The sequence below is a fragment of the Pagrus major genome, chromosome 8 (genome assembly GCF_040436345.1).
Source record: "Pagrus major chromosome 8, Pma_NU_1.0".
Classification (NCBI taxonomy): domain Eukaryota; kingdom Metazoa; phylum Chordata; class Actinopteri; order Spariformes; family Sparidae; genus Pagrus; species Pagrus major.
The window spans coordinates 16413598-16425824 of NC_133222.1; the positions used below are offsets into that span (position 1 = coordinate 16413598).

The following is a 12227-nucleotide window of genomic DNA, read 5'->3' on the forward strand; positions in this document are numbered from 1 at the left end:
GACAATGTCACGCTATTTTAATTCAAAACTCATGTCAATGGTCACTTGACGGATCGCCCATTCTAATGTCAGATATCCACTGGTGGCGCCTGTTGTTAGCTGCTAGCATGCCTAATTAGATATCTTGTATATAACGGGGCCTGTGTTGGCACAATGGCCTAATCAGCATAATGAGCCACTCCATTGGGGGATAATTAAGATGTGTACTTGCATAACAGCCAGTCACAGCGTGCCCAGCCACAGCAGACAGTTGAGATCATATAACCCCCTCCCAGCAGTGATGAGCAACTGTACTGTCAGACAAGTGGGTCCTACTGAGGGGGCTGTCAGTGGATGATTTGACCTTGACGTGATCATTACAGTGAAGGAAGCGATAAAGAACAAAGACAGCTAAAAATAGAGCCTCTTTTCTGACGTCTATTTACTCAAGTTAGTCAGCCGAATGTTTACAGGCTCTAATACTACACAACAAATATGAAATGTTGCCAAAAGAGAAACAATTGAGCAATTCATATTAGATAATATCAGATGAAAGCATTCACCGTGCTTGGCAAGTTCCTAAAAATACAGAATAACTTATCAATAAAAATGACTTATAATTTCATGCTTAACACATTTTTTTTAATTTTTTTTTTTATTTAAATGATTCATAGCTAATCTTTATAATGTAACAATTCACCTCTCCTCTTAGGGAAAAGGGGAATTTGGGTCAGATAAGATGATTAACAGGTCAGCTGATGAAAGCTGTTCTGATCAGGATTGACACCAGGTCAACATTAGAATGGATGTCCTTTTTTATTAGTGATGTTCACTGAAAAATCATCCTAATGCAGGATTATGCCCGAAAGCAACTAGCAGAAAGCCAAAACAATTTGTCTTATGTATCAACAACAATCAAAAACATCATTGAGTAATTTGACAACCACACCCCTTTTGTAAACATCTATAGAATAAGGAGATGAAGAAGAGGATGGAAGAGAACAGCGATAGAAGAATCATCCAGCACTTTGTGCTTGGAATCAAGGGAGGAAAAAACAGAAGGAGAAACAGACGGAGGAGGACTGGAATAGATCAAGCAGCAGTCTGGCTCTTGATAGTGGACTACAGTAGTCAACAGACAACAAGGCAACAGAATGAAACAGTCCACTGCATCTTGAAGTGAATCCCAGTCCTCCTTAAATGTTAAAAATACTGCTGCCAGGGTTTGGATATGGAGGGACTCTGATAATAGAGCTGAGAAACGAGGACATCTAACAATTTGAGGGCCAAACAAGTCTACAGCCATGCCAGCTGCTAGATATACTGAGGGGCAGCAGTGCTAACATCATCGTGTTAAACATGCTTATAGTGGTTATGCAAATTTTTTACTTAATACCACTGAACACAAACTATGGTTGATGATGTGAATGTAGCATGAATTCAGGCTTTTGACAAGGCAGCATTATGATGTTGTTATTTTGGCATCCTTCTGATCCATTTATTGCAGTAAGATCACAGAGAAATCTCTTCACTGATGTGGTTCTCGGATCTTTTTATTTGCGTTACTCGCATTAGGAATTATCCTCTGGGAACCAGGAATGTCTGTACAAAATTTTGTGCAAATTAATCTTCAGATGCTGAAATATTTCACTGCGCAAGTGAAAACTTCGTCCGGCCCTAAATGTAAAATCAAGGGATCAACAAAGTCTTAATTCTAAGGAGATGATCAGTGTGTATACAACATTTCAATGCAATCCATCCAATAATTGATATAATTCTGTTCAGAACAAAGTTATCGACCGGCTAACAGACCAAAATTGCCGTCCTTAGAACTACTCTGCTAGCAAAGCTAAAAAGCGTCCAAGTGATGCAGCTGCAGTGAAATCTTTGCAGTGCAGAACTTCTAAGATATCAAACTTGGTACTTGTGTTTTGGCATCGTATCTGACTGCACCAGTATCTAATGAGCAGCAGCACCGAGTTGCTCCTTACTCACCTGCGCAGCATGAGTTTGGGGTTCTTGCTGTGGACGTAATCCCCCATCAGCTCCAGCAGCAGTGTTCTCATAATGTCAGTGTAGTATTCCAGTTTCCCATGCAGAGCCACTGTCAGCAGGGAGGCAAAGTACACCTTGGCCCTGGCATTGAAGTCATGACTGCGCTCCAGGGTGCGGATGAACTACAAACACACAATCACACACAGAAACATTCAGACAGAAGCTTAATTAATCATCCTGATGAAGCCCGCACATGCACAGGCAAACCCGACATAATATACCTTTAAATAATCAAAAGACTTAATTTAGTGAAAACAATAATTATCAAGGTAAATTAAATTCTGCGCTGTAAAACACTGGCTTAAAAAAGATACCAATTAGCGGAAGAGGAATCACCCACACATTTGCAGTTAACACCTCAGAGGCTGTTTCTCTGCCAGCAATATTGGATTATTAGGAATCTTCACACGTCTCCTTCTATGTCTTCTGCTTCTCACTTCCAAATACTGTACTCCACTAAATTAAACATTACAAAGTCCTTAAATCATGGGGAGAGAGCCCTAATTTAGAATAGATATAAAGGACCTCACGGTACACTGACTGTGATTAAGGCAGGTTTTAAAAGCTAATAGAGATGAAGCCGAGTTTGCACCATGGTTTTTTGGCAGGTAATTTTATGTTTGATAAAAGTTAACATAGTAGACTTAATTGAGCCTGATATAATACTGTTGAAACACATTAAAGAGACATACTGTTGTATAATGAACAAGGCTAGTTTAGCTTTGCTACAACTGTATTTTCTATTTCTGAGTTGACTCCAAATGAGAGAAAATTCCCGGCGCTCGCTCAAGGACGTGGTTCAGTATTGCTTCAGTAATTTGATTGAGCTGAGAGGAGTTTGTTAAAAATACTGAAAAATAAAATCACGCCTGGCTTATGATTTATGTATATTTGCTGTATACCTTATGCTTTTATGAGTTAACTTAATCAAAATAAGATTAAGCGTCTTCAGCCGTACTCGCTGCTATCTGCCAGCTGCCATGGCAGAGTAGTGCTTTGAGCTAAATGCTAACGTCACAACACTAACATGCTGATGATGTACATGATGTTCAACATTAAGTTTAGCATGTAAACATTGCTGATTATGGCGCTAGAGTAAAAGCCAGGGGATCACCAAAGTTATCAAGTCATCCTGTGGGGAGTATAAAGGTCCGCATCCAACTTCATGGCAATCTATAATCTATAAATTGATTGTGGTGAATTTCCCTCATTGGGATAACCGTGAATATCCAGGTTGTTTTTGCACCATTTTAAGAGTTTTAAGCATACATTTATGATTTTCAGGATAATAATTATTTTGACCAGGATAAACGAGACATGAAATGTTCTTATAACACCATGCCCAATCAAGACATGTCACTGAAAAGCAAGAGGAAAAGTCAGGAGATTAGTCTAAATATAATTTGATGGAAATCCATTCAATAGCTGCTGAGATAGATATTTTAGTCTGGATCAAAGTGGTGGACCAACAGGCTCTGAAATCCCCAGAGGCTAGCTCCTAGCATGGCTAAAAGGGAGAATGTTAAAAAATCTAAATGTGTTTTATCTCACATCAATGGGTTTGTTAAGCCTTTACAACTCTGCTTTAAACCCTGCTGCAAGCAGAAATAATCAGACCACAGTTCAGTGACACGTGCCGTATATTTACATTAATGAGGAAGGTCTTGGAGTTCAGGAGGTTGGAGAACTGGTTGAGCGCCTGAGTCACTGTGGCCCGCCGAGCCTCTGGGATGTCCAGCTTTCCTGTGATCATCACATCATTGGCACCGTCCTTCGAGGGCAGGAAGAAGACACGGTCTGTGTAGGTTTTGTAGTCCAGGAAGGGGATTCGTCCCTCGCTCAGCTCGTTGGTGTGATCCTCCATCTCGATCATCAAATCTGCGAGACGAAAGCAACAAAATAGTCCCTCGTTCCTTTTTAATAAGCAGCTTTTGTCATTTGTGTGCTGTATCATCTGTCTCAATCATTATTTTGCGAGAGGCAGAGAGGGGAGAGCACTGCCGGGAAAATTATTTGAGCTGTGAAACATTGTTTTCCATTACTGTTACTGCAAAACTGCTTGTCGTAATGGCGATAACATGATGTTAAGTGGGAGAATGTATTTAATTCATGCAGTAAAATACATCAAAGGAATGTAATCAGAGCTATGAGGCACTTCATTACTTCATAACTTCTTAGAAACATGGATCCTTTGTGGGGCATTAGCAATATTGCACAGTCTTTTTTATCAGCTGCACTGCTGGTACCTGTGAATTCTTTCTTGCAGCGGTCTCGTACGCTCTCCTCCAGATTTTCCAGCTGATGTTTCACCTTCTCATACTCCCTCTCCGCCTGCTGGCTCTTTCTCCTGAACAGATTCCACAAACACAACACACGTGTCATTAAAGGAAAAAATGCCATTGCTGTTCAAAGCCGACGTGTAATTGGGGGATAACTTCAACACAAAAAACATCCTATTAGCACTGGTATTACTCCACTGTGGGTTTGTTGTTCCCTGATGTGGGTGTTTTAGTACATTAGTTTTTTAGCGATTTTTTTAAGGGAGGCTGGGGAATTTCTCAAAGGGCATCCATGAAGTCGCCTATATTGGTTACTGTTTACTGCATTTGTAAAATTTGACATATTAACCTTCAATTAAATGTTGTCTTCTCTCATAAATTGTGTGTAAATGATGAAATTCAGTTAATTATTGTTAATATTGCAGTTACTAGTTCAATGGTCAGTGCTTTAACATACGTCTGCTGCTATCATCGGCAGGTTAAGAGAGCCCAAACAAGTAGTTTACATTGTAGAGAATCACTTAAAAATCAGATAGCATGTGATCCATTCTGCCGGTTGTTGTGGCTTCTTCTTCTTGTTTTGCGGAGGACAGTTGAGTAGGCGGTCCTCCAGTGCGGCCCAGGAAAAAACCATCACAATCATGATGATGTGACATTTATTGGGGTCTGTACCAAACAAACATGTTTCCTTACATCTGGGGAACAAGATGCTTTTAGAGCTACAGTTCTTCATTATAAAGATGTTAAACCTTTTACCTTTCATCACAAAATTGCAGCTTCTGTGATTTGGATATTGCAATTTTGATAATATTTCAATTATTTGTTTTGCCCTAAAAAGACCCCTCAAAAAACATTATGCCAATACAATTTAAGGAAATCACCATAAACACAATGCTGTTTACAGAACAGAAAGTATGTTATTAGACAAACTCACAATTGTATATAAACAAATACAGATACTTCATTAGTCCAAATATTGGGATATAAGAGATTATTATTACTAGCCTGGCTTGAAATGGAAAGCATTTGTTTTAGTGCTGGAAAGAAATGTTTCTTTTATTTTAGTGTACTAAAACTATTTTCCTCCTGGCATACAGCTTGACACTAACACATGACTCGTACCCAGCAGACTGCAATGTTTATTTATCAAGTGCAGCAGGCTATTAGAGCTATTATACTATTAAGCCAGCCCTCAAGCTATTCAAATAAACAAAGCTTCGGTGAACTGAAAACCTTCCTGATCTGAAGTAAAATTATGCAATAAAAGATCATCAGAAGGTTACAGTCTATAGACGATACACAGGCAACCCACCAGGCTCATTATCTTTTATTCGGCTGCTTCTAGTTGTGATTGTGCTGCTGTAGATCAAACACTGTGAACTGATCTTTTACGCTTCTGATTTAAATGAGCTAAACATAATTTTAAAGAAGTTTAACACCCCCGAACTGATGTCAAACTCCAGATTTAAGGATATTAGTAACACAAAAACAATAGAACAGAATAAGAAACTGACATCTGAAGCCATCAGTGATTTGCTGCTCTACCAGTGAGCAAGTGAGCTACGGTGCATAAAACTGCAGCTCTCAACATTGTGGTCCGGATTTCACACAGGATCCCAAAATATATCTGAGCGTTCACAAGATTATAAAAAGAATAAGAAAGAAAATGTTTTTGTTACACAGTGATGTTTTTAAATTACTTTTCTGTGGGACTGCGCTTCCTTTTAACCATAATCTTGTATTTGTGGTACTCCAGACGTTGAGCCCACTTTAACAAAATACTGGATTTATCAGCTTAATACGTCACGACTTCTAATGAAATTTGCTTATCCATTTCTTTTTCAAACTAATATGTTTTAGAGGCCCGACACATGCTTCTGTTTTGGATCTCAAGGACTCCAGCTGCAACGCATGAACATGCCCTAAATCTGTGATTGATGTTGGCGGTGCTTTTAATGCAGCACTACCCGTCCCAAATTCCAGAATAAGACTTTTTGCATTTCTTTTATGTGAGGAAAACCCACTGACTTTGAGATGAGGGAACCGGAAGTGCAAACAATTGCGAACTGATTTCTGGGTGTTAGGACTCATTCCTGCTGCCCTTTCTTGTTTTTGTAGCCAGCCTCAGGTGGCCAACTGTAGTTTTTGGCACGTTGGTTTGATTTTTCAGTCCTGGAGCTTCTCACTTGACAACACTTCAAAAGGCCTGAACTGCACCAATAGTGATTATATTGTATAATATGACATTTCACTGTGGGGTAAATGAGTTCATATAATACATGTTTTAATTGATTCTCTACTCTAGAAACGCAAGAAGAAATTGTCAGATTACATTTTTTATTACAGTGTATGGGATGCTAACCTAAAACGGCTTACCTGTAGCAGTAGACAGAGATAGCGATGATGAGCAGCATGGGCACAATGACAGCAGGGATGATGATGTAGAGTGACAAATCATTGTTCTTCTGGTATTGCACCGAGCCTACCACCCACTCCCCTTTCCCAAACTTGATCTGTGGATAAACACAGGGTGGAAATCTTATCTTCTGCACAAGCTCTCAACATTTTAGAAAGACATTTATTCAGGTAGGAGTCAATTGTAAGGATTCAACAGATTCCATTGGAGAGGAGGGAGGGTAATCTACATAACTGCACACAGTTCTACTAAAGCAGCTACAAGACCTCACAGTTTAAAGTGCTAGGACTATGTGCAAGTCGGTGGGAGCACATTAACTGAACAAATGCATAAATGTACCAAGTTTAATACTTTATGATGATTCTTTTTCTTATGTAGATATTCTGTACTATTGATAGTTTGGTGGTGTAATGTCTTTAAGCGGCACACAGCTGCAGAAATTAAACAATAGCTCACTTACAGAAATTACACAGAGGAGAAGTTAAAGTATTAATCACAATTGTGGCTCGGCTATAATTTAATTTAATTATATGGGCCTGTAGCTAGATGAAAATTGTTCTACCAGTGAAGCAAATTGGGTCTCAAGATGTACTGAGGACACGCTGAGAAAAGTCCAGTAAAGAATAATGATGCATGCGTGCTCTCATCTGCAAGTCGTCAAGCAGGGGCGTCACTTCCGGACGAAATCATCGATCCCCCCCATTATAGTGCCATAAATTTCATATGTTGAAGAAATTTAAATTTCATTTGAGCCATTGTGTCCCACCAATTTGCAACACTAATATGTTTGCAAACTGGAAGGTTAACCTAATCAGTCCATCTAATGTAATGCATTTTGATTTTACAATATTTGCTGATCACATCTATTATCTAATGAACAATAACACTTTTCTAGTATATATTATAGCTGTTACTTAGCCTTATTTTTCTGGTGCACTGTACAGTTTAGGTCCAGGGTTAAAAAGTTTGTCATAATTTCGCACCACAATCAGCAACAGCCAGTTTCAGCAGGTGCTGGTGGAGAGCAAAGTGTTTATTCTTATTTGTTAGTTAACATTTCTTGTAAAAGCTGTATGTCAGAACATTAAAACAAAATAATGCCTTTAAAAAGTGATCGTTCACTGTACAGACTGTAAAGCCCATTGAGGCAATGTGATTGTGATCTGGGCTACATAAATAAAATTTGATTTGATTTGATTTGATTTGATGACTTTATATATTTATCTGATGGCTTTTATTACTTGTTAATTTACAAATTAAGATTTGTGCATACATTAGAGCATATAAAATATGCACAAAAATGCCAATTTCTAGATAATTGCTTTAATAAAATAACATTATGTAGCTCCAGTTTCCCAAGCATTGTGAAAATGTCACTTTGGGCTCTTGGTAATTGTGACGGCACTTCAGACTCTTCGACAAGCAATCGATGAAATGAGAAAACACTTGCACATTAATGCATCTGTAATAATAACTTAATGATATGTAGTTATTTAACGCTCCAAGGGGACATTTTATTTCTGCACTATGTACTTTCAAGTACATATTCCTGATTATAATTGCATACTTTTCCTTAAGTGCACTTCAAAGCAGGACCTTAACATGTAATTGAGTATGTTTAGTGTGTAGGATCTCATTACTGCCTCCACCACTGTGTGTCTGCCTGTATTTGTCTGATCTGACCGTTAAGTCCAGCAACTCGGGGCGAGTGTCTCTGCGGTGCCGTCTGGAGCGAGCCCGAGGCGGGGTGGAAGGTGGGTCCAGAAACAGCTTGTCATCCTGAAGCGTGTTGACCAAACATGGGACGTCACCCACAAAGGCTTGAGCCTCTTTGGCCGTCATCGCTTTGGAGAATCCTCGACCCTGCAGGGGAAGATGAACTCTAATGCTCAGAGTGTTGCAGCACAGAGGAATTAATTACTGCATTTATACATCATTAAGTAAACAAATAACATTCCGAGTATTAAAACATCATTGGAAGTATTTTCATTAGTGATGGGTGGAACGTTTATAAGAGCTGTTCACTGTTCCACTATGTGTTAGTGCCAGAAGTAATTAGAAAGATTAAGATTGTTGACTGTAAGCACATTTCTAAGTAATTTCTTAATTAAGACACTGTAGGGCACTACTCCAGTCGATCCTAGTCCTGGCATTGCAAAATACACTTTTATACACTTCTGTATCTACACACATGCTTTCAATTATTCTAATGCAGTCTGGAATAGAAGAAAGGTGAAATTAACTTAAGTAAACCAGCATCTGAGTAATTGAAAAGCCCTCAGAGCTTTTCTCTGACAGCTGCCTTTCCTGAGTAATTTACCTGAAAGTGTGTGTTACCAAAAGAAACTTTAAAAAGGGAACACTGTGAAACCTCAAAAGTAACACAAAGACGTGATAAGCTTTAAGACAAATCGACAGCTGAATTGATCAGACAATTAATTATTTGACTGAACACTGAATTTGATCTAGTTAGAAAATCTTTCAAGCAAAAATCGTTTTATTGTGATGCAAAAGAATAAGAACCCTGCTGATGGAGGAGTCAAAGAAGGCAAAGAGGGAGAGTGATAGAAACTGTGGTAAAACATGGGTGAACGGATGTGCTTTCAATGTTGTGTGCGTCAAAGTCTGTTCCCCCGCTGATATTTCCCCTTACCAGCAGGACTTGAGAAGTCCTTGAGAAGTTCAAAAACGGATTTCTTTCAACAAGATCAGTAACAAAACCTCCCAACTTATTAATGCAACCAAATGTTTTACTCTGCCTTTTTCACAGCACTGAGATCAGAATTTCTTGGTCAAATTGGATTCTTACAGTTGTGTTCTGCTTTGGAAAGTAGCCAGGTTGCCAACGCTGTCTTTGCGAAAGCAACGCCAACAGAAATACCACAGAGAAACGCTAGGAGGGGGAAAAGTAGTCTATTTCGGCTTTAAGGTTTTTGATCATTTTGGTTTACGCCGATTAAACAAAAGCTATGTTTACTGTGTTCAAACCAAAATGGTTGTCTTCAATCTTGGATTGTAGTATCCAAGCGTTTTTTTGAGTACTGAAGACATAAAATTATTCAGTAATTCACAGAAAAAACGTAAAAAGTCACAATTTTACATATGTCTGTTTCTGTCAGTCATCTTGTGACATTTTACTTACGACTCCTTTTAGTAACCACGTCCAAGTTGGGAAATAGTGTTTCATAGAAATGTATATTTAAGAAAATTACTTTAAACATACAACAATACGAATATTTTTAGTCAGTTTAAAGGGGCAAAAATAACTGCTCACGTAAATTTGCGTCTGATCATTTGAATTCCTGAACAATAACACAGCTTCACGAAGATATTTAATGTGCCACTTTATGCATACATTTATATGCAATGAAACCCAACTGTTTCCTAAGCTGCTAAGGAGTCAAAATGTGGTACAACTGCAATTTAGCATATCTATTTTTGTCCTCAAGTCAACACCATTTGTCTTAATTCCTCCACACAAAGAGGCTGACTTCTCTGAAACACAGTGCTTTCAAACTGCAGCATGAAAGGGACCTAAGCAGCCTGCACTCACAGTGACGATGATGATGCCGGCCTCAGTGATGACCTTCTTTGACAGCTCGTTGAAGACGGGGTCAGGGTGGTAGTCGAAGGGCTTCAGTTCCTTCTCCCATTTGTCCAGCTGGATGAACGTCCTGAAGTGCTTGATCAGGGAGTTGTTTACCGTTGGAGACCAAAACTGGATGACTGTGTCGTTTTTCTCGTGGGCGGCCTGAGGAAGAGAAAAAAGTTTGAACTGGACATAAACAATACAAATGCTGACATGTAGCACACGTAAACAGCACATGAAGGAGAATATAATAGCATAACAGCAAATGCGGGGGGGATACAAAAGCAAACAGTGGGAGTTGAGGGCTGTTTTTGAAAAAGGCGGTCAATGTTTTTGTTGTGCGAGGGAAGAGTGTTTTTTGAGAGTGGGGTGGTGGGAGAGAAAAGCCTGGTTTGGTACGATGGGTAAAATTATGTGTTCCTTTTCTGTCATTCTATTAAAATCCCAATCTGCCATCGAGGAATAGCAGCCTCCGATGAATCACAACTCACACTGAGTCATTCCTGCTCTGGCTTTGTTTATTTGCTTTTGATTAACCGGACTGATGGTGATATTTCTGTCACTCTCTGATTGTTTCGATACAGGCCTGACAATACCGCGTGTGACAGCTAAACCCTACAGTCCTACATGCAGAAAAAAGTTTTTCAAAAGGACACGGCAGAAGGCGTAGGCTGCATCAGTCACGCAGAGCTACTATACATTTTCAGACCGGTTGTATGACTTGAATGTCTTTTGTCATTTAGCTCAAGTAAATGTCCTATCAAATTCCTTTGAGTCCTGTGAGCCTTCTGCATCCCTGTGAACTGCTGTTTCTTCTGACCGTACATTTTCATCGGACACACCTCACCAGCCCGGACCTCAAAATCTATGATGGCTGCTCCGCTTATCAACAGCTAACAGTTTATTAGCACTTTCTGTCTTACATGTTTCTCATTAAATAAATCTTACACACAGTACTGTCCAAATTCTATCCTAGGACATGTTGCTTTGATGTTTTTATCTACAAAATAGCGTGCAATGTGTTGTTATCAACTGGTATCGCTAACAATAGCTAACCTGGCTGAAACTGGTATTCTGAGTTGTTGTACTGGAACGCTGTCATTGGTCACTGTAGCATCACAAGCTGTAACATGACTTCTTAAAATAAAAGTTTTAAGTGTCAAGCAGTATATCAATCCTCACTGACCATCTTTTGTAAATATAAGTATCAGGTCTATTCAGTTAGTTCAGTTAGCAACGCAAGAGTCACACCTGGAAGATAGTATTTGCAAATTTAAGTACTGCAGTGTTGTGCGATCCATTTTAATTTAGTAATGTATGTTTATGTGTAGTTCTACACTGCAAACATTTATTTTACAACTAGGCTTTTAATTTGCAGTTACAAACAACAGGTGCAACCAGCTCCAGAAGTCTCTGTTTACAATTATGAACAAGAGCTGGAGGGACTACAGAGAAGAAAATACTTAATTGCTTTGAGCCGCTAACATGACCCAAAATATAATCAACATGTTTTCACCACAAGCCAGCAACAATAATGACTCCAAATATTTGGGTCTAGTTCAGTGGATAGACTTAAACCACGAGAAGCTTAAGAAGTTGACCAGCCAAAGCCTTTGAGATAACACTTCTACATCCGCTGCTAGTTTGTTGCAGCCAGAGGTCTTTTCAAATCTCTGCTGTCCCTGGGTGGCGGGGACCAGGGACTTGGCCGGGAGTAAAGTGGTAAAGAGCTGCATAGTCACATAATCTTCTGCAACCTTAATGCCGGTATTAAATTTAGCCCTTTAAATGAAATGAACAGAATTGCTTCTGCTTAACACTGGCCAGTACACTGGAGGGCAGGCGCCGGCAAGCTGTATGCAACTCCTTCAAGCTGCCTGGCAGAGTCAATCCTACTTGATTAAGCTGG

At 39.2% G+C, this 12227-nt stretch overlaps 1 protein-coding gene across 1 annotated transcript in view; it reads right to left on the reverse strand.

Moving 5' to 3' along the window:
* The window catches only part of plxnb2b (plexin b2b), a 130391-nt gene that overhangs the window by 12986 nt on the left and 105178 nt on the right, over positions 1 to 12227 (reverse strand). Inside the window, exons 20-25 of the mRNA XM_073472570.1 lie at positions 10283 to 10480; positions 8413 to 8592; positions 6690 to 6826; positions 4281 to 4381; positions 3683 to 3912; positions 1975 to 2156 (exon numbers count right to left, since the gene is read on the reverse strand). Coding sequence (XP_073328671.1) covers positions 1975 to 2156; positions 3683 to 3912; positions 4281 to 4381; positions 6690 to 6826; positions 8413 to 8592; positions 10283 to 10480 — 1028 coding nt within the window. The remainder of the gene's footprint in view (positions 1 to 1974; positions 2157 to 3682; positions 3913 to 4280; positions 4382 to 6689; positions 6827 to 8412; positions 8593 to 10282; positions 10481 to 12227) is intronic.